At 34.6% G+C, this 20,787-nt stretch overlaps 2 protein-coding genes and 1 long non-coding RNA gene across 4 annotated transcripts in view; 2 read left to right on the top strand and 1 right to left on the bottom strand.

Moving 5' to 3' along the window:
- Nucleotides 1–4,067, top strand: part of LOC101736898 (V-type proton ATPase 116 kDa subunit a 1) — a 31,945-nt gene extending 27,878 nt beyond the window's left edge. Inside the window, exons 15-16 of one of the 2 annotated variants that reach the window (XM_012693480.4) lie at nt 1,950–2,124; nt 3,864–4,067. In XM_012693480.4, coding sequence (XP_012548934.2) covers nt 1,950–2,124; nt 3,864–4,005 — 317 coding nt within the window. In that variant the 3' untranslated portion in view covers nt 4,006–4,067. The remainder of the gene's footprint in view (nt 1–1,949; nt 2,125–3,863) is intronic. The other variant, XM_062669555.1, reaches the window with a different exon arrangement.
- A 2,283-nt stretch (nt 4,068–6,350) lies between these two features.
- On the bottom strand, nt 6,351–15,784 carry LOC101736770 (uncharacterized). The gene is made up of 7 exons (XM_038013941.2): nt 15,480–15,784; nt 13,183–13,344; nt 11,770–11,950; nt 10,292–10,543; nt 8,954–9,028; nt 8,258–8,373; nt 6,351–7,256 (listed from the first exon to the last, which is right to left on the bottom strand). The coding sequence occupies exons 1-7, from the start codon at nt 15,645–15,647 to the stop codon at nt 7,059–7,061; spliced, it is 1,152 nt and encodes a 383-aa protein (XP_037869869.1). The 5' UTR covers nt 15,648–15,784; the 3' UTR covers nt 6,351–7,058.
- Nucleotides 8,085–15,696, top strand: LOC134199231 (uncharacterized). Its single transcript, XR_009973616.1, has 2 exons — nt 8,085–8,217; nt 15,123–15,696. It is a non-coding gene; the product is annotated as an uncharacterized LOC134199231 (long non-coding RNA).
- Nucleotides 15,785–20,787: the final 5,003 nt, after the last annotated feature.

Below are 20,787 nucleotides of genomic sequence, written 5' to 3'. Positions count from 1 at the left end.
GTAAGCAATCGCGGCACCCAAAGGGCCGATGACTTTTCCATATTTAATTCCTCACTTAGGATATGATGTACCCATTCTTTTGAGATACCTGTAGTGTCAGCTGTTTCAGATAACTACAATCGTCAATCTGTTAAAACTATATCATGTTCTTTCACGACAATTTCCGGAGTCGTGACGCTTTTTGGACGTTCGGGGCGGCGTTCATCTTGGACACATGTACGAGCGCGTTTAAACTTATCCACCCAGTTTTTTACTGTGGCATAAGAAGGAGCACATTCACCCAAAACATTCTTTAACTTATCATAGATATCTTTCCCCTTCATGCCCTTCATATGACGAAACTTTATCACCGCTCTTTGTTCAATTTTATCCATTTTGAAAACAGTTGACGAAATATTTAGTTTCAAATGACAAAAAATCAATAAAATTTTCACGCCACCAAATTCAAATTTGGAACACAGGCCTGAGATACGAATGTAAAAATGACATATTATTGTATATTTTAATAATTTTAACTTTTTAAATAGTAGAGGCTAGTTACTTATCATCCCGCCCTCGTACTTTTCAATGTGAAACAAATTTGTTCTCTCGAAACATTATTTTGTGGGTATTGCTTGATTTTCTATTTGTCGTAAGTTTGAGAAACTGGCCATCCTACCTTCTTATATTTCGGTTTCTTGAAATCCCAAAGATTGTATTCGTAAAGCAAAATTTCTTTTTGAAATATTAATAATAGAATCAGCCCTATAGAATCTGCCTCTTTCTACGTCTCTTGCCTATTTGTAATAATAAAATGAAATACCCAAAATGTCCATGACAAGTATTAGACAATAATAATTCAAACTATTCAAAGATTTTCGAATATTCAAACAATGCATATTCCAATCAAAATGTTCATATCGGGATATCAGTTATACGATCGATGGGATTCCTTGGGGTTCTGTCTGCATTTGTGTCGCGAAAGCATTCCGAAAGCTATGGCGAAAATGTACGACATGCCATAGTTGTGCTGTATGAGATATTCCTCTGTAACATGTTGGGAACATATTTCGAGTGGAGGCGTAGAAACGTACACATTGATGTCAACGCAGATTGCGGCTTATCTAGTCGAAGTGCCTAGTTGCCTGAAGTTAGCTATGGTATTTATTCTGTTGCTACTTTAATGTAGATATCGATTGATGAAAATGGCCATGGTTATTGCTATGTTTAGGTTTTATACTTTAATATACGACATCACATCTTTGTGTTCGTTCTAGGTAGGGTTTTTTGTTAATACATAGCTCCTTTTTCTTTATTATTTCTGATTAAGTTTTTGAAAATGTTATTATTTTTTATCACAAATACAACCCTGTCGTCCTTAGAACTGGGAACTGGTGTTTACTAGAAAAAGATACATATTGATTGATTGACTGATTGAAAATTCTTTATTGCACAAAATATATTTTTTATTTTTTTATTGCTTAGGTTGTTGGAAGAGCTCACAGCCCACCTGGTGTTAAGTGGTTACTGGAGCCCGAAGACATGTACAACGTAAATGCGCCACCCACCTTGAGTTGATAAGTTCTAAGTTCTCAGTATAGTTACAACGGCTACCCCACCCTTCAGACCGAAACGCATTACTGCTTCACGGTAGAAATAGACAGGGTGGTGGTACCTACCCGTGCGGACTCACAAGAGGTCCTACCACCAGTAATTACGCAAATTATAATATTGTCCCTCGTTGATGAAGTGAAAGATTCACGAAGTGCGTAGCTGTGATAAAGTTAATATATGGCAATCATTTATAAAATTATAGTAGACATGAGTAAAAATAAACGCTAGGTTATAATTACATTGTCAAAATAAATACATAGATACATACATTCATATCAAATAAAATAAATTAAATAAACCACAACATACTATTACATACATACTATATCAATTAAATATTGTTTTTGTTAATACAGAATTATCAGAAATGTTATGGAATATGGTACTATCGAAACTGGCCTTACGGGACTACTCGATGTTCGGTGCCATCAAGGTATTCATCATATTCAGCGTTTGGGTCATGTTCACTATCTCCATTTTGGTGGTAATGGAGGGGCTATCTGCTTTCCTTCACACTTTAAGATTGCATTGGTAAATATATTTTTATCACTTTATTGTTAGACTACACAAATAATTATCATTGTTCTATACTCTTCGTATATACTGTGTTACTTATAATATTTTGTATTCAATTTTAACAATATTTGCTATGTGTATGTGCATTACTATAATTCTCATGTTGCATTTATTATTTTAGCTGTTCTACACACACTCATCACTTTTAAATTATTATTCTCATAATCCTCTCGCAGGTCTGCTGGAAGAGATTTTTAAAGAAATAAGCAGTGCCCTTGTACATAATTTTCCTATTACTCTGTACTATGTCTTCTTTTTTGTGTGTACATAAATAAAAAAACAACAATGTAATATATGTATACAGCGATGATTACAGGCAGGGCTTCTTTTAAAAGTTTTAAAATGAACTTCCTGTTTCGGCTTACTTTGTGCCGTAACACGTTTCTTTCTGCAAATGAGACTTGAGAATTTCATGAAACATATATGGCTATAGGCACCGTCCTGAAAACTTCCGGTTACGTGGAAACAAAACCCACCCACCGTACTAATGCGTTTACGAAATTCAACGCGAAAAATTCATTCTCTAACTTCATTACTTAAAGAAATGAAATGACCTCGGTATATACATGAGATTCAATAATATTCTTTCGTTTCCACACGCTGTCAAATTTCTTTTTTATTTATTTAGGTAGTTAGGCATAATAATATAAGCAATACACAGCGAAAATGAGATACTTTGAGCCTAATTTATATTAAAATAACGTCTATAAGACAAGTGATTGTTTTCGCAAAAAATAGGCTGAATACAAGTCATTTATATTTGCGAATATATTTTGAAATTAAATTATAACAATCCTCAATAGTCTATGAACTGATAATAGGCTCGATCTCATCTTAGAAGTTCCTTAAATACAGATTTTTAATGAATACAATTCACATACGTTTCGCTATTAGATTCCCTATTAAAGGCAATACAGGTAGGCCGTGAAGCCTTGTTCGGACTAGGCGAGTATTTTAGTCGAGTACCGAGTAATTTAGTGGCTAAACCACTCGCTACTCGCCCGAAAAAATAGAACAAAATGGATTGACTTGACTAAATTATTTACTAACCTACTCGACTAAATTTTTGGTGCCCAGAGACATTTAGCTACTAAGTTGCTCGGTACTCGACTAAAATACTCGCCTAGTCCGAACAAGGCTTAAGCTATGATGACAAAAAAATTAGAGAGACGAGCTATACTTAACTGTAGAAACACAAGTAATGAACAATACACGTTTCCCTTTTATGGTAAATTACATTTATTGAACTGTAAGTTTATTGTTATTAATTGAGTGGTTCACGTGACTGTTTCGCGTGGGTTAGCTACAAAATTAATCATTTCTGGCAACAGATGTGTAGGTAGTGTTATGTATTAAAATAATAAACAATTCGTAAGTTGTAGATGATGCTATGTTTGATAACATTTAATTGTGGCAACTAATATTTAGGAATTCAAATTCTTGTTCAAAAAATATTTACAATCGAAATTAAATTTCTTTTTTCGACTTTATTAAGCCTGCCTGACTGACTAACTTCAATTTACTACCTTAGACATGTGACCTAAGTTCTTTGTTGGATTAGAATAACTACTACATGATCTTGTCTTTTAAACCGGAACGACAAGGGTTTTTTTTATATTTTACTTTCGCTCGTGTGGTGTGATCAAAATTGAAATACAAATTTTGTTTTGAAATAATACGTTACATCTTTTTAGGGTCGAGTTTATGAGCAAATTCTACATTGGAGGTGGATATCCGTTCCGACCTTTTAGTTTTGAAAACATATTGACAGCTGAAACGGAAAAATCAAAAGGAGAAAAGGGGGGGGCTACACATGACAACAGCAACAATGTTTAAATGATATTGTTTTGTGGAGAGAAAATTATCCGAACATTATTATTATATATTAATTAATATAATTAATTGACTATTTTTCCGTAACTTAACAATCGTATTTTATATAATTTGATTATAACACAAAAGCGTTATTGATTTATTTAGCAGTTAAGATTTTCAAATTGAGATGGAATTAGACAGAATGGCTATACCCGATTGAGCTCACGGACATAGTGCCAAAACATTTTAAATTTAAATTATCTGCTTTTATTATTCCTTCATCATAAAGTTTGGTCTGATAGGTATGTGGACAATGACTTTACCCTGTTGGCTTTGCTGAAGATCATGAACGACGGTAATTATTCACGACTAGCTGAGCCATAAGTTGGTCTGCCTACTAAGGCAATAAAGATATGTATGTATGTATGTTTCAGGTACAAAAATACTTTTTTTATGAAGTTTACCTTCAGTTTTTCTCTAACTTACGGCGTTGCGATGGCTAAAGCCTAGATTGTAAGAGGACTATGGAACTTTACCATCGGACCGAATAGTTATAGTACTTAGAACCGCTGCGTTCATCTACAGTACCTTACCAGATATCTTTTTTACTAGTTACCACTTAGTTTTGGAATGGACTTCTCTCCACGTTGTTTCATGAGCGCTATGATATGCCCTTTTTCAAACGAGGCTTTCAGTGACTAGTCAGCTATAGTAACTTGGCCCCTGGCATTGTTGACGTCCATATGCTTATACATAGACTAGACCATACGCGGTAATTGCTCACCATTAGTTAGGCCGTATGCTCGTCTGTCTACAAGGGCAAGTCCATTGTAATAACCAATGACGAACTGTTGATGAGATCCATTCCGCATTAGAGGGGGTAGGTGGAGCATGTCGGGGTTGGACCAAGTTAAGCCTCTTGTTTCTCAATAATTGATAAGGCAGAAATCATGTAAGGCATGCTGCGGAAAAGGTGAGGACCATGGTGCGGAGTGCATATTTCCTCGTTGCCCTGGCTCACTGGATACTGAACCAGCGATCATCGACGCCACGACCGCAATGCTCGGTGGCCTTCTATTCCAAGCCCGCCTAGACGATGTCGCCAACTCTAGTCCCCAGAATACCTCGCCGAGCCAAAACCAGCGTAGGTCAAGGAATGCAGCGAAGAATCACCCGGATGTTCTTTCGCAAGATGGGCACAAAGCATTTTATACATTGTCTTCTTTGATGGCCCTTGGGGGCTCCCAAACTAGTAAAGAATGGGAACTTCAAACACTTACGGAGCAACATCTCTATGCCTACCCCTCATCCCCGTGGCGATAGTTTGGTGCGGAAAGAGAAACGCAAAAAAAAAGCACAATAAGAACCTGTTTAGTTTAGTAGTTTATCAGCAATATTGTAGGACACTACTTTCATTAAAATTAATGGCATTGAGCTGAGTAAGTTATTCAAAATTATGAAGTCTCGAATATAATTCGGTAGAGGAGTGTCTTAACTATTCCCCTTGCACAGCTGATGTTCCAAAAGCAACGGTAAACGCTATTAATTGTGCAATAAGCATAAAAGAAAAACAAAAAAAATAATTGAAAGCTGAAATACAATTCGAAAGAACAAAAGCTGAAAAAATCTCGTCTTCAATAAAACGATAGGCTTCCATTCGAATGGAGTGAATGATGCCGGACAATTTGCAAAATAGATTATTGTTTTCTTTTCTCTTTTCGTGCCCGTTTATGTTGCGTAGGTAAGTGCTCACCGAGGCTTCGTTTCTTTCGTCTTATTAATTGCTAATGATTATTCAGTGTCGCCTGGAAATATTACGGCTTTATTATTCACGCGTTGCTGAAATATTGATATCATTATTGTTATAATTTCACTTTGAAACGTTTTATTTATTTAGATTCTCGATAGCGTATTTTTGTTTTGTTTTTTTTAAATAATATTTATGGGGTATTAACTTTTATGCCATTACAATATATGCAATACAATTAACGCCCTTAAAATTAGTGTGAATATCACTCTAGAATGTGGTTGTGTTAAGCTTTTGCGTAGTTGTATTCAAATCTATATGCTCCATATTACCTTGCGAACATAAAGTACTTCGGACACATTCTCAGAAAAGACGGTGAGTTGAAAAACTAGTGATTACTGACAAATTAGAAGGAAAAAGATCGTTGAGTGGGGGCGCAGTCTAACGCGTTGATCCGCACCACCATTAATTCCACAGTCTACGATGCTCTGTGAGTAACTAAAGGCAGGATGAGACGGCACAACATCATGAAGACGGAAGTCATGGATGGAAGTGGTTAACACAAACTACACGACACGAGGAGCAAGACTGGAAGAGGCATTAAAAAATGTTCAACGAATTTAATAGAATACACGTTTATTTCTTTTTAATACGTCAATTTTCACAGCAAACAATCGCTTCGCTTGTTTTTTCTAGAAAACAAAAATAAATAAATAAACAGCGCACCTGCAGCGGCGCGGATCAAAACTTTTAATTAAAATTTCCGTATAGGTACGTTATTGTTGCCTCGTTCCGTTGTTTTAGTTTTACTTGTTTCCGCAATCCCGAAACCATACAGTTAATTAAATATATACATTAGTTACAGTATACATTTAATAAAAACTTCTTTTACAACAATAAAATATCACTAAATACGGCTTAATTGAATCATTAAATACCGACTCGCCTCATTATGTATTCTGAATACATCTTTAATTTATTTAATAGAAGTGAGGTGATCGAGAAATAAAACAAAACAATTTTGTGTACTCAAAAGAATGAATGATGTGACGTGAATTTTGTTAAAAATGTAGAACTATCGTACCTACGTAATACACCTACATGATTTGCATTTCCGCCAACTAAGTACAGAGATATTTTCCTAAAATAAATAAATGGGATGTTAGTTTCGAAATAGTAGAAAAAACATAGAAATACTCAAATGCGGTTAGTAGAATAATAATTAGTTTTCAATTCACTTCGGATTCAGCGCTGGGTCAGCGTGTATCATTTGCGAAAATTTAATCGATATCTCAGCCACAATGTTTTTTTATTTATAGTATCGCTCTTATTCTTTCTCCTTCAGTTTGCTGACATTGCTTTTAGTGGAAACAGCAGACTTTCGGCTGACCAAAGACTTTGTGTCCGCCCTTTCGCTATCCACGCCAACATCTTCAGACACATCTTCCAGAGAAATATTAGGTGTCGCCGTCACGTTCTTATTACTGAAACTTGTTTCTCTCGGAAGATAAATACCGAAACGGTCCTGAAATTTTTAAGCGAAACTAATCGAATAAACACTTTAAAATGACGGGCTCAGATGTCAATTTACATTATCAGTTTTGTGTTTGTAGAAACAACATTTTGTTGATTCGTTTCGAGGTCATTTAACATAGTTCGTGAACAAAAAAGTAACATTATTGCAATGAGAACTAATTGTTTGGGTGAACTATCACGATGCAATGTAAATATTTTGTGAAGTACCCACTGTGGGCAATCGCTAACGTACTTCAGGCTGCCACGATAGAAAACGTGTATCTGACAACAAACAAATGTAAACAGGACTGGCACATGCCCAGCGACTATGAATAAGAGGCGCGATTTATCACAATGAGCAATGAGCATATTACGTATTACAACTATTGTTTTCTAAGTGTAATTTTTTTATTAGGTACTAGCGGCACGCTCCGGCTCCGCTCGGGTCTTTAACAAAAATTTCAAAGATATTTGACGTAGTTTTATTTTTTAAATAATAGAACACTTATTGCGGCATAACTATAATAGTCAGACATATGCTGTCGCGACACTTTTTGTAAAAAATAATATGCTCTACAAAGTCATAGCACATTATTATATTCTATCATGAACAGTTTTCGAAACTTCCAAACAAACAGTGAAAGAATTTCAAATCGGTTCAGTAGATTCGGAGCCTATTCAATGCAAACAAACAAACAAATCTTTCCTTTTTATAATATTAGGATAGATATTAAAGTACCTTCTAGTAGGTACCAACAGTTATATTATGCTAACTGCAAGCACATCGTGATACGTCACTTTCATTTCTGTCAATTTCAGTTATTTAGAAAATGCTTTCAGCTAAAAGACCGCTCATTGAATTTTATGTCCAAACCATATTGTTTCTAGTGTATTATTTTTGGGTTCAACGTACTCGACGCTCGCTAATGCTCTCGCACCGAAATGGTACATGGGAGTTTAAAAACGAAAAGGTAATAATATGTATTAAGGTATTTAAAAAAGAAAACATGCCTTAGGATACCGATTATAGTTGTTCTGCGGATGACAAACGCAACATTTCGGCATTGGTTTCTTGTAGCTCTCGTGGGAAGAAATTTCACTCTTTGGCGTTGGGGGAGTTTCGTAACCTACATTTAAAAAAATAATTGGTAAAAATATTTTTCAATTCTTCATGTCAGCCTATAGCAGTCCATTGTTGAACATAGGCTTCTATGATCGGTCTCGAGTGCGGCCAGTCTAACGTGACCCAGCGATTTTCATTAGGTCATCAGTCCATTTGAAAGGTGGCCGTCCCATACTGCGTTGGTCCCTACTCAAGAATTTTCTGCCCATCAGGCTTCCGATCTTCGCGCAGTGTGACCTGCCCATTCTAAGGCATGTTATTTTTAAATGAAAATACTTTGCAGTAAAATGGTTTCGTAACATCGTGACTCCTCAAGACTTAGGTTAGAATATCTAAGTTTTCGGCTTTATACTACAATCATGATTCGTGATAGAATTAATGTTTTTATGTGCATTAAGCTTTTTAACCTCGAGTAAAATAAAAAAAAAAGAATAGTGGTGAATATCAATAAATTGACAATTAAGAAACGACGCTGATCAAATTTCTTTTAGATTTAAAACATAAGGTATGTACTTGTTTTTAATTACTAGTTACCTGTATAGATATCAATAAACATTTTGAGCAAGCGACATTATTAGGCATACCTTTGAAATTCATTTGACGTCGCAATGTTTTCTTAAGCTTTTTCCTCATCCTCTTCTCCCAAGCAATTTCGGCAGCTAAAAAAATTGTAATAGTTAAATCGGCGTTAGAAGCACACGGGGTAGTTTGTGGCATTCAATATTTTCTCGTTTCCTTCGAAGCATAGATAGTATGGTGGGGACATTTTGCTTGTACAAGATTTGTCCATAGAAATCTCTAGTAAGATTATTACCCCTTTGCGGTTCAATGACTAATGTAACGTAACACCATATGTCCAATAGGCGTGATCTCTGGGCCTCAAAGGGTTAATATAGGAAGCATTATTTTCGTAAGCAAGTTGTCTTTGTTTTTATAATCTGTGGCGCGGGAAAGCGCGGCGTGAATTTATGAGAATTGTTTGATTTTGTAAATTTTGTGTTTCTTTATATGCAATCGTGCAGTGATGGTTGTTTATTAACAGTCTACCATCTACAAAAGTTTATAAATGTGGAAAAATAAAACAAAGCTGCTGAACGTAATTTCTCGGGTTATTCGAAAAAGTCTCTTTAAATAACCACAATTTTACTAAGACTTTATTTCATCACATCTAATCTCATTTCATGTAATTTCATCCGAATTGATTAAAGTCTCAAATTAATTAGCTTCCTCTCATTTCGCTTCATATCATTTTTCATATAACAGAAGGTAAGAAAAAATAAGACTTAGCTTAAAGGTCTCGTTACCAAGCCATAGAAACTTTAAACTTAGAAAATCTGCAATCTTAACAATATTTGTTATACGAATCAATGGAGAAATGTCAAAGGTCATTTGTCAAATTGTCAAACGTTTGTGTGAAAATATTGCTATTTTGAAAGAAACTGCTGGCGATTTTATCACCTCCCGAATTCGTGATGGAAGCGTCAGACATGAAAGATCAACTTCTATGCACGTGGGAACCATCCATTACATTCGAATGATGATAAATCCGTTGCATTTAAACTATAAATAATTTAAACTATGCAATGTGTAATTGGATAAATTATAATAACATATTTTTAATGCATTATCTTTCTGCATCAAGATCTCTCTCTGACTGACATATGAATAATATGTTTTTTTTTTGGACCGAAAAATTAATTGTTGCTTCGAAGACCTTTTTAGCTTCACACTAATTAATATAATATAATAAATGAGACTAATTAATGAGCACGAGCTCAGCCGTGTTGTATCGTGTATTAATTAAGCGAAAAACATTTTTCTAATCCATTTACGACCTGTGAAAACTTAATAGTAATAATATTCTTTCAAAATCCATTAAAAAATAACATATAAAATTTAGATTGAACCTAAAATCGACTTACCAATTCTTTCCTTCTCCATAATATTAAGTTCGAACATCTTATAAGAGTTATATAGTAATTCTGCTATGTCCTCTCTTATTTCAATGACCGGAATCTCCATAGCTTGTTCAACTACTTTTTGGAGCTCTACGTAGGCTGTGTCAAATTTGAGTGTAGCCGCGTCTACGTTTTGGTACACTGCTTTATCGACTGTACCTAATATCGTATTGTAGAAAATCTGTGATAGCGTCAATTCTGGTTGTGCTTCTGGTTCTGAGAAAATAAAGTTGATCGTTTACATTAGTAGTTAATTTTCGAATAAATTTTTTTCCCGCCTTTTCAAGCACCTTAAATTCGATTTAATAAAATAGATGATATTACATATAACGCTAATTAAAAAAATATTTGTTCTATAATACAATTTAAAAACATATGATAATATCAATTTAACTCCAAAATTCATATCATATATTCCCTAATTTAAAATTTCAAGGTTCACTAATTGAGGCTCTCACTGGTCCCGGTGGTTTTTCGTTGCGATAATTATGCTATATTTGCGTTGTGTATTATATTTGTATTAATTGTATATTGGATTGGTCGGAAACAACGCAGTTGTCGTCATAGACAATACACATAAATTTGTTATACATAAGCAATTCAAGCAATCAAGAAAAATGTTTACGGGCGTCAGCCACTAGATGGCTTCGCTTCGATTAGTTTCCCATTGCTCCTGTAGATGGCAGTAACATAATACCTATCATATTTTTTATTTTTAAATGAAGGATTTTGTAAATTTTCAGAAACCACAAATTGATAAGCTTTAATCAATTTGTCTATAACAAATAAAGACTTGTATGATTTATTATTTTTTCTATTTTCTGAGTTTAGTTATACAATAATGAAATGCCTTAACTTTGACAATGTATAAGTTTAGGGGCATTCGCTACAAGATGTCGCTAGCATTCATACAAAAAAATATGTCTTAATAAAGTATCGCAGTTTCAGGGCCTTGGTTGTCGTGAGCGCTTGCGCAAAAGTTTTTGAGGCTATATCAACGAGTATGTTTTTAACGTACGAACGCATTCGAGAAATGTAATGAGTATGTTTAATCTCATTTAGCGTAAGCTGCTATTCAACTCTATCTACAAAAAAATCATATTAGTTTTCTAGTTAAGTTTCAAATTTGAATTCTAGAATTTCTTCATCGATTGAACCAAGATCTATAAAAATACATTACGATTGTTCGAATAATATACAATCGGGAGCGTTATGCGTTCTTCTCTTACAATCAAGCAAAGCTTATTTGATTATTTTTCTTTGAATTTATTTACTAGAAAGTTAATATGGTGACTTTGAAATAGTATACGCAAAAAATATTTATAACCACAACTGTCCCTTCTTCTTATTTGTAGTACATGTGAGATTACAGTTTAAGGCTTAAAGTGGTTCTGTACGATTTGCGTGGATGCAATGTACCAAATCTAATGTCAGGCCTATACCTGGAGTTGGTAACGTAGTTTCCGAAGTCACACAAGATAAAAATGAAGATGATAAAGTGGCAGGTGTTGTAGATATCGGGGATGGTATTGTCCACGGCTCCGGTGGGTAATGCTCCCTTATAATATTCTGCAAGTCCGACTTGAGTTCATAATCCTCATAATACATTGTTGGTTGGTTTAACTAAAACATAAATAAATACGTTGTCGTTTTTAAATATAATAATATATTCTCATTAATGGACCGGATGTTCTCTTCCAAGCTAAGGACATTTAAGCCCACGCTACATATATTTACGCCCTGATTGTCACAGCTAAGTTATTTATAAATTTTTTTATATATTTCCCTTAATGATATTACATTTACACGATTTTTTTCAACATATTTTTGGTTAATCGAGCTCACGGTTCATCCAGTGTTAAATGTTCTTCCAGAACTCATAGACAAAACATGAGAATGCAGAAGAAGGAGCGGCCCCAGGCCCTGATGGTATCTACAGCCGTATCTGATATTTAGCCTTCGGTGTCTTTGGGAACTACCCAGTGACAACGTCGCGATGTTGCCACGTACGCAGTGCGCAATCGCGGTCAGGGCGGTCTGCGGTTACAGCACTGAGTGAATCGCGACCGAAGACGTCTTAGCTACTGGACGACATAGGTGCTGACGAGGCTGTGTCAGTCGCCACGGCTGCGTTTCTAGGTGTGATCCACGTTACAGTTGTCGCCCGATGTACTGTAGAAAAGTACCTCGATGGCTGTGTATCAACCGGGCAGGCTCTTTCTGACCCAACAGATTAACCCGGAAAAGCGGCGGCAACGGGTGCGGTGCCACCCTTCACTGGGCGCCATACCGCGGGGTCCAACGTCGTTGGTCATTTATGATCGTTTCGACAACCCGTATCCGTACCTTTACATACCCGAGTAGAGTCCTAAGACATCCTAGGGCCGACGGTTCGCTCCTAATGTCTGCAGACTGTCAAGACGCACATTCTATGCGATTAAATATCAAATCTATGAGATTCGACACCCTGCCAGGAAAACCGAAAAATCTTAGGATTATAAAATTGAGACTTAGATCTCATGTCTCAAGGTGGGTGGCGGCATTTACGTTATAGATGTCTATGGGTTCCGGTAACCACTTAACACCAGGTGGGCTGTGAGCTCGTCCACTAATCTGTGCAATAAAAAAACACCGTTGTTCATTTAATGAGAACATTCTTAAAGTTTCCGTTTTAAAAATCGGTAGTTCTTTAGATTATTTAGTTGCCCGATACGAGACGCGGAGGCTCTTCTCACTTAGGTCACGACGACTTCAAATAGGGGTTAACTAAATAATTCTAGTTCAATTTTAATCAAAATATGTAAGTTTCTGTAGCTAAGATTTTTTCCGTGATTAATTTCGTGGTTTTTTTATACCTTAATGTCTGAAGCGTCAACCGGCAAGCCCAGAAATTCCTTGATCTCACACTCTAGCTCATCCACAGTTCTAGTAAAATATTGAGCAGCTTCCTTTAATATGTCCTTTTTTTTCGATTGTTGCACCATTTTACAGACGAAGCCTTCAAGCATCGCTTTCACCTAAAATATGATTTCTGCTTAGAGTTTAGCTAGAATTATTAAAATATTTAATTAAGACATTTTGCTGATGATAGTAGATCAGCTTGCAGATCACTAAAAGATCGTGGTAAGGAAAACATATTGCGCCTGCGGGAAATTAAAACCAGATGTTTCAGAGCTTTAGTATTACCATAGACCTATATAGTAGGGACACGACATATTGTTCTATACGTACAATTGCTTATATAAATAGCACCCATTTTGAAGGCACATACATAAACATATATCTATCTCGTTCTTACTCAGCACTTTAACTCGCAGGAAAACAATATAACAGTATTTCAGTGCGTACATAAAATGAAACATGATTATACGTAAATATCTCCGTCTCCGTCTAATGAGGCCGAAAATCCGCCATGTTTAGCGCGCCAAATGTCATTGTCACGTCAGTTCGGCCGTCTGTTTTGGGTTGTACATTATTTATTGACTTTGATATCGATTTAATATGATTGATTATATAAAATTTCATAATTTATCATGCTTAAAACATACAAAAATAATAATTAAAACGTATTTTATAGGATCTCAAGAAAGTCGATGCCCTAAAACTATTATCTATATGTATTTAAATTCATTATGGAGCCCTAATCCGAAAAATCCATTTTTCGGTCGGAATCTATTGATCATGACACTAATCATAAATACCACTTTAAAATATGTCATCAAAACATATTTAGACATTCTGTTTAGATATTTCGGGAAAAAGGCTACCGACAAAATCTCTTCGGAACTATTTAAATAAAATAGTTTTATTCCGCAGTGAGTAAAACACTATTGTAAATTTGTTAAATATTTAATAATTAAGTGATTTTAGAGAGGAAGTCACAAGGAATGACGTTTGTAATTAATGAATAAATGTTCTGTAGGTGTTTTTTTTTTCACGCGGTCCCTTGATAAGTTTAAAATTTGAATCACTCAAGCGAAAGTGATTCAAATGGTGCGGCGCACCTTCCTTGGGGTGCGCTGCGGTAGTATGTTACGGACTTTAGAGTCAGCAAAACAATTAAAATAGATTGTAATAGTCTAAGAAAAACACGTACTCAAAATACGATAACATTTAGCATGCTAGAAATGGGCTGATGGCTTTGAACTACGCCATATCTTTATGTTTTGCGACAAACGACAACTTTATAAAATCAGTGTAGCAACTTTTAAAAATCATCATATCGTTTACTTGGAAAATTCGAAGGACGAACTTGTCTTAGATTTCACCCATCTAAATCATATCATATTTGCACATAACAATATACCTACTTACTTCCCATTAAAGTATAAATTCTACAAATAAATAATACTCAACAATATTTAAAATAAAATGAGCCAAGAACGTTTATCGATAAAACCTGATAACATTGAAATCTTTTGTACAGCACTAAAGCCGCCATGTTTTGTGGTCAGATGACGTCACAGTGGCACGAAATTTTGGTTGACGTTTCATTTCCATAGGTTTCCTACTTCATTGAGTATTACGGAACTTTTGACATATTTATTCTGAAGTTTATTTTTAAAGTTGCCAATTTTAGGTAGTAAGCGGAGCCTATGGAAAAATAGCAACATGAATTTCAACACATTCAGATATGAACTATTTCACTGGGTTCCTAATTTATTGTATTTTTAATATTGTATTTATTTGTATAATTTAATAATATTGTATTTTTTTAAAGAACCAATAGATCAATAATCTCTAGGACTCTTAATAAGTTAATGAACTCCATTACATTAATACAACCATATTGCAGGCGCTTTGAACAACGGCTGTCTTAATACTTCAAACAGAAGCACTACCGAATTGAAATGCGCCTTGTATTACCACTAGCAATTTTCGAGTGGTAAGATTCATAGCTTGAAACACAAATCTCGTGCACATTACAGCCTCCACCAATTGAAGCTAAGAAAAAAATCTGCTTTATTTAATTTAGTTATTTTATTGACAACATCATCCTTAGTCTACAGACATGTACTGCTGGATATAGACGTGCTAGCCACGTCCAGAAGATTCCCGGAAACTTCAACTTTTGGCTAGGAGGTGCTGTTTATTAATGAAGAGATTTAAATTTACTGTTATGAATCGTAGCTTTAAGTGTTTAAGACGCTACCTCTGGATGATTGATCAAATAAGCTTCTTGTTCCAGTTGAATTGTCTTTCCTAGTCTCCTGATACAGTCGCTCTGGCAGGCAGTAATAGCATTTACGTTTTGATGGAACAAGCCACGAGCAGGCAATCGGTCCGTATTTTGACCCTTCATAACACGTTTGAAAGACATTTTTGAACCAAAATTGGAGGAGATTTCGCAACGTTTTTTTCCAGTGGAATTGATTAATTTATTGTCAATATGGTTTGTTGGTTTCCATAGTAATCCGGCTGTGACTTTCTACTCTATGGGTTGCGACAGTGACTTTGTTAAAATGATTCAGAACATATGTACAAACTCATAGAGGTTTCACACTTAAGTGAACAAACATAAACAAACTTAATATGTACCTTAATAATCTGTGTATAGTGTATTATCTATGGTTGGGCCAAAGACAAGACAATTACACGAATGTAGGCAATACAAAAGCTTTCAATAAAAATTATACAAATATGTATGAAGCTCTATGTTAAATTCTTGATTGGAATGCTGATAAAAAAAAATTGATTGGAAGATTTAGTTATTTTCTGTTCAAAATCTGTCCTCAACTAAAATATGAAAAAGTCATAGTAAAATTGTGTTGTGCGAATGAATGGTACAGTGTCAATGACGCTGTTGCCGTTAGACAAAGCCTATTTTTTTACCATTTGATCATTGAATTGATTTAATAAATGCCTTTGACAAAATCTTGCTCATTATTTTTCCAACAACCCACGCAACTCCACAAGATTCGCGAAATCAATTTAGCGAAATGGATTTTTCTCGCACAAGATGCTTGTTTTAAAATAAGATGTTTTCCTATGGTTTTTTTCGATCTCATGAAAAAAATTACTGGCACCGTTTTCATATTTTGTTCTCTTTAAGCTTAAACCAAAAAAATCCGTTAAACCACACTGTATTAAGGACTATTATTATTATTGTATTAAGGAATGGCGACGTCTGGTGAAGCGCACCACCAACCGAAGTGATGACCACGACCACTCTGCCAAGAGTGCATACGACCAAGAAGAATTAAGGACTAGATGCGGAACATAATATACACTTATATTATGTTATATATATAAGATTATCTATTATCCTTCTTCTTAAAACAAAACACTATGTGATTCATCTAAAACAGAGTTTTATTTATTAAATACAGTTAAACTTTTACTTAACAAATATCAACTAATGAAATAACTATGTACTAACCTAAAACAGAGAATCGACAATTAAATGTTCATGCTTTACTGTTCTTATATTCAAATTTGAATCGTCCTTTTTACTTTTATAATTAAGCTAATTCACAATCAGTTTTATTAAAAAATGGTTGAATGTTTTTCTGATACCTACCTACATACCCAAATATTAATGGTTCTGTCAACGTCAACGTCAACACAAAGCTCACATATATATTATGCACAATATACCCTTGCGCGTGAAAAGCTGATTTTAAAATGGTACTCTAGTTTTATTAAAAGTGTTGGAGTTTGAATATAAATGTAATGGCAGGCAACACTTGACACATGATTACAGATTTCGAATATTAGAATTTTTTTAAATGTTTAAAAAACAGATGATTGTCTTCTCGTAAGAAAAGTCAAGATTTCTCATCTAGACACGGTCAGAGTAACATGTAAGAGTTTTATAAAAATATAAAGATAATAATTTTATAATGGTGTAACAGTGTTCAAACTATCTGCAATATAATTATAATGAAGCAGTGTGTGTTTTAAATAGCCCCTCATCACCTACAGAATCCAATCCCCTCAAATTTAACCGTCCAACAAAAAGAAACTAATTAAGGATTCACATTTTATTGCCGCAGATGGAAGATCAGCTTACAGTATCTGGTGTTAAGTAGTTAAAGGAACACACGGACATCAGAATGAATGAATGAATGAAGTATTTTTGCTTTAAAAAACACATATTACTATTGTTCAAAATTTAACTAGTCTGACCATAAATACTGTTACATAAAAAAAAAAAAAACGTTTTAATTCTTTTGAATTTGGAACACGTACCTATATTATTTTAAAAACTTCTTTCGATTTTGCGCCGTTTCACATATTTTGTTCGTGTTCATTATCAAAATACAATATGGAATGGAGTGTTAAATAAAACAGGATTGCAGTGATCGCCTTGCACAAAAATGGGTATGGAGCCGTCGGTCATATTTCAGACATTTCAAAAGCTTGGTATCAGCCGTTTGTTCGTATATCGTACTATCAACAGATACAACAACATTTCCTCTGTCGAAGACCAGAAAAGATCGAGACGGCCGCGTGCTGTTAGAGCTACAAAGGCTAATGATACTGTTCAAGTCAGTTTTAGAGGACATGGCCTGCTCTAAGCGACACGGCGACATTGAGTCTCTTAAAAAATATTTGGAGCAAGCAGTGGCGAAATTTCCTTTAAAAACAGTACGTAAATCCATAGATTCGTGGCCAAGCAGATGAAAGGCCTGTGTAAAAGCCAAAAGTGGCCATTTCGAGTTGATTTTTTTTTTTTTTTAATGAGTCTAATATATATTATGTAGGTATAAATTTTAATAATATTACCTTACTTCATTAAAAATAATGAATTTTCATTATTAACAGAAGTTATGGCTGGACTAGGTACTATAATAATAAAGAAAACGGGCGCTATTACAAATCTAATTTTAGTGGCTTTGGTGATATTTCGATTCCCCCATATTTTGACGATTCCATGTAGCGTCCTGTGGTGCAAGGCATGTGGTACAAGACCGCGCGGCTGCTAACACAGCGAGCCCGCTATCAATTGGGGACCCAACTTCTCGAAGTGAGAGCGAAAGGTCCAACGAACATTAGTGCCAGACCGAGGTACCGTAATCCGGTCACCCTGACGTCGACACGGACATTCGACCTAAGGCTTACTACATAATTCCATAGCATACAGGTAATTCCAAGAACACCGAAGGATAAATCTCAGACCCGGCCGTGAAAACCGTAAGGGCTGGGGGCCGCAAAGTTCCTCTGCATTTTGTGCACGGTCAAACGAATGGCACTCAAAAAAAAGAAAAGTTACAAAATTGGAGGATGGCTAAATGTAACTAAAAACAGAGAGTGATAGTAAAAAATCGAAATAAAAAAAAATATTATCAATGCTAGGTTTGACCACACACTATAAGCAACCTAATCGGCTTTTGTTTTACCATCAAGCTAATGGATTGCATTGTCTAGGTTAAAATGTTCAATGACAACAATATCAGGTTCCGATATTAGTTATTATTTCACTAAGCTTTAAGGGGCAATACAAATCGAACCTAAACAATGAATGTCGTTCTATACGATTCTCCCCCACGGCTTAACATCAAAATCATTGGGTATTATAAATCATATAACTAGCACCCTAAAAATTCTAACCGTTACTTTGTACCCACATGATGGAGGGTGAAATTATCCATATAAAAAAAAACATTTCTTAATGCGAAATATTTTTGTGGATGAAAAATAAATGGTGCGGTGAAATTAGTTTTATATTAGTTCTATAATTCATTTTTTAGTGCCAATGTAGCTTTATTTATACAATTCGTAATATTGAATAAGCGGGAAACAATAATAGTTAATAAGAATGCGATCTGGATAGAGCCTGGGCCAGACCGAACGAACTTTTCTACTCACATTTGATATTTTTGAGCTAATTTGCTTCCTAGACATTGCTAATTAAGGGAATATTATCATTTAGATTTTGTACTGAAATACAAAATTCAAAGTCTAATAATAGTTTATTATTTTCTGGATGTTAAAAGTGTCTTTAGTAAAATTAATGTGTACAGTTCGCCAGGGCTTCAAAAAATATGATAATATTTTCAAAGCTTTCTTCAAGCTATTAACTAAAGCGATGACTGCATGTAAACACTACAGTCGATTAAAACTAAAACTAAGTTTTAAAATTAACTTGCAAGTTTGTTGTTTTTGTATATCAGGCTCTCGATCTGCTATAACTTAAGCTTTCTTAGCTACGAAGTTCCTAGCACTGAAATGTACGTTAATTAACTATATGGAGAGCTTTATTATTTTTATTATATCGCTGAGCTCGATCGTCAATCTAGGTCATCGGCAAATCACTCTTTAAGTAATTGAATAAGCGAGCACGCGCCACACAAGTTCATATATAGTTATATATATATTATTTTTTCTTTCTAGTCATAATTACAATTTTAAGCAGTTATCACTGACGTCATTAACGGTATGGAAGCATGAAGGATAATAACACATCTAAAGGTCTAATAATAAAAAACCACGAATGCAATAAACACAGGATGTGGGTAGCCTTGAAGTTTAAAAGATTTTAGTGTTGATATTTTAGGTACCGAGAATCTAATGACTAATCCCTGTGTATTAGAATGAACTAATGATCAGCTGATTTTGATTTTTGTAATATTGCATCCGATTTAAAAAAAAAAACTATAAAATTTGGACATGATTTTTTAAGATAAATCTTCAGCACGGTCTCCTAACGGAAACACAAGGATTGATCTTATGTGAATTGGTTTTATTCTGTTAATTTAGTATTTCTTAAAATTAGCATTTATGAAATTTGCACAAGTGTGGATAAATGTACAAGTGGATTGATAGAAATATCTGAATAGTGTACTTATTGTTTCGAGAGACTCATTAGACCTGGGTGGGCTGCTAAACGATTCTCCGACATGCCGGTTGCCCCTGACAACAAATCCTTGATCGACAAGCAACTAATACCTATCAAGGTGGTTAGACAAATAAATTTCGTTATAGAGTGAGTCTATACAATAAAGCCTCTCTGAAATTCTGATACAATAATAATACTTGAAGAACTAAATTAGATAAATGATCGGCAGTAAAATGTATGGTCAATTTTTTGATCTCTTAATTTTAGAAGAAAGAATATTTTCACAGCATACTCGTAGATATGACAAAATATGGTTCGTAGTAGAAAATTTAAACAAGTCTGTTAACAACAACGTCAGGCTTGACGCCCGTGAGCTCACCTACTCGCCCGATGACGCTGATATGGTCTCTCAAGACCATCAGCTTAGGTAGAAAAAAAAGTCACGTTGATCCCAAACACATACGACGTGATCCCGGAAAAGAAGAAAGAAATTTAGTTTGTCTACAGAATCAATCATTTAGGCAGTGCCAATAAATAATAATTTACAAGCGACAAACGACTTCTGGATCTTTATAAAAGATTATCTTTAGATTGTATTTAGTTTTCATTTTTGTTCTTTTACAACGCTTTTTTTGTTTACGTCATTTTATTTGAGTACGAATTATGTTTGTCTTAATTT

The sequence above is a fragment of the Bombyx mori genome, chromosome 1, assembly GCF_030269925.1.
Source record: "Bombyx mori chromosome 1, ASM3026992v2".
In the NCBI taxonomy this organism is placed as follows: domain Eukaryota; kingdom Metazoa; phylum Arthropoda; class Insecta; order Lepidoptera; family Bombycidae; genus Bombyx; species Bombyx mori.
Note: the sequence above shows the minus strand (reverse complement) of the source record. Positions and strands in the feature narration are given on the sequence as shown.

Bases quoted from the DNA above. Each gene is read 5' to 3' on its own strand.
- LOC101736770 (XM_038013941.2), bottom strand. From the start codon at position 15,647: ATGTCTTTCAAACGTGTTATGAAGGGTCAAAATACGGACCGATTGCCT. The intron at 13,345-15,479 runs GTAGCGTCTTAA...ATCATATTTTAG, and splicing joins ATTTGATCAATCATCCAGAG to GTGAAAGCGATGCTTGAAGG. The intron at 8,374-8,953 runs GTATGCCTAATA...TTTTAAATGTAG, and splicing joins ACGTCAAATGAATTTCAAAG to GTTACGAAACTCCCCCAACG.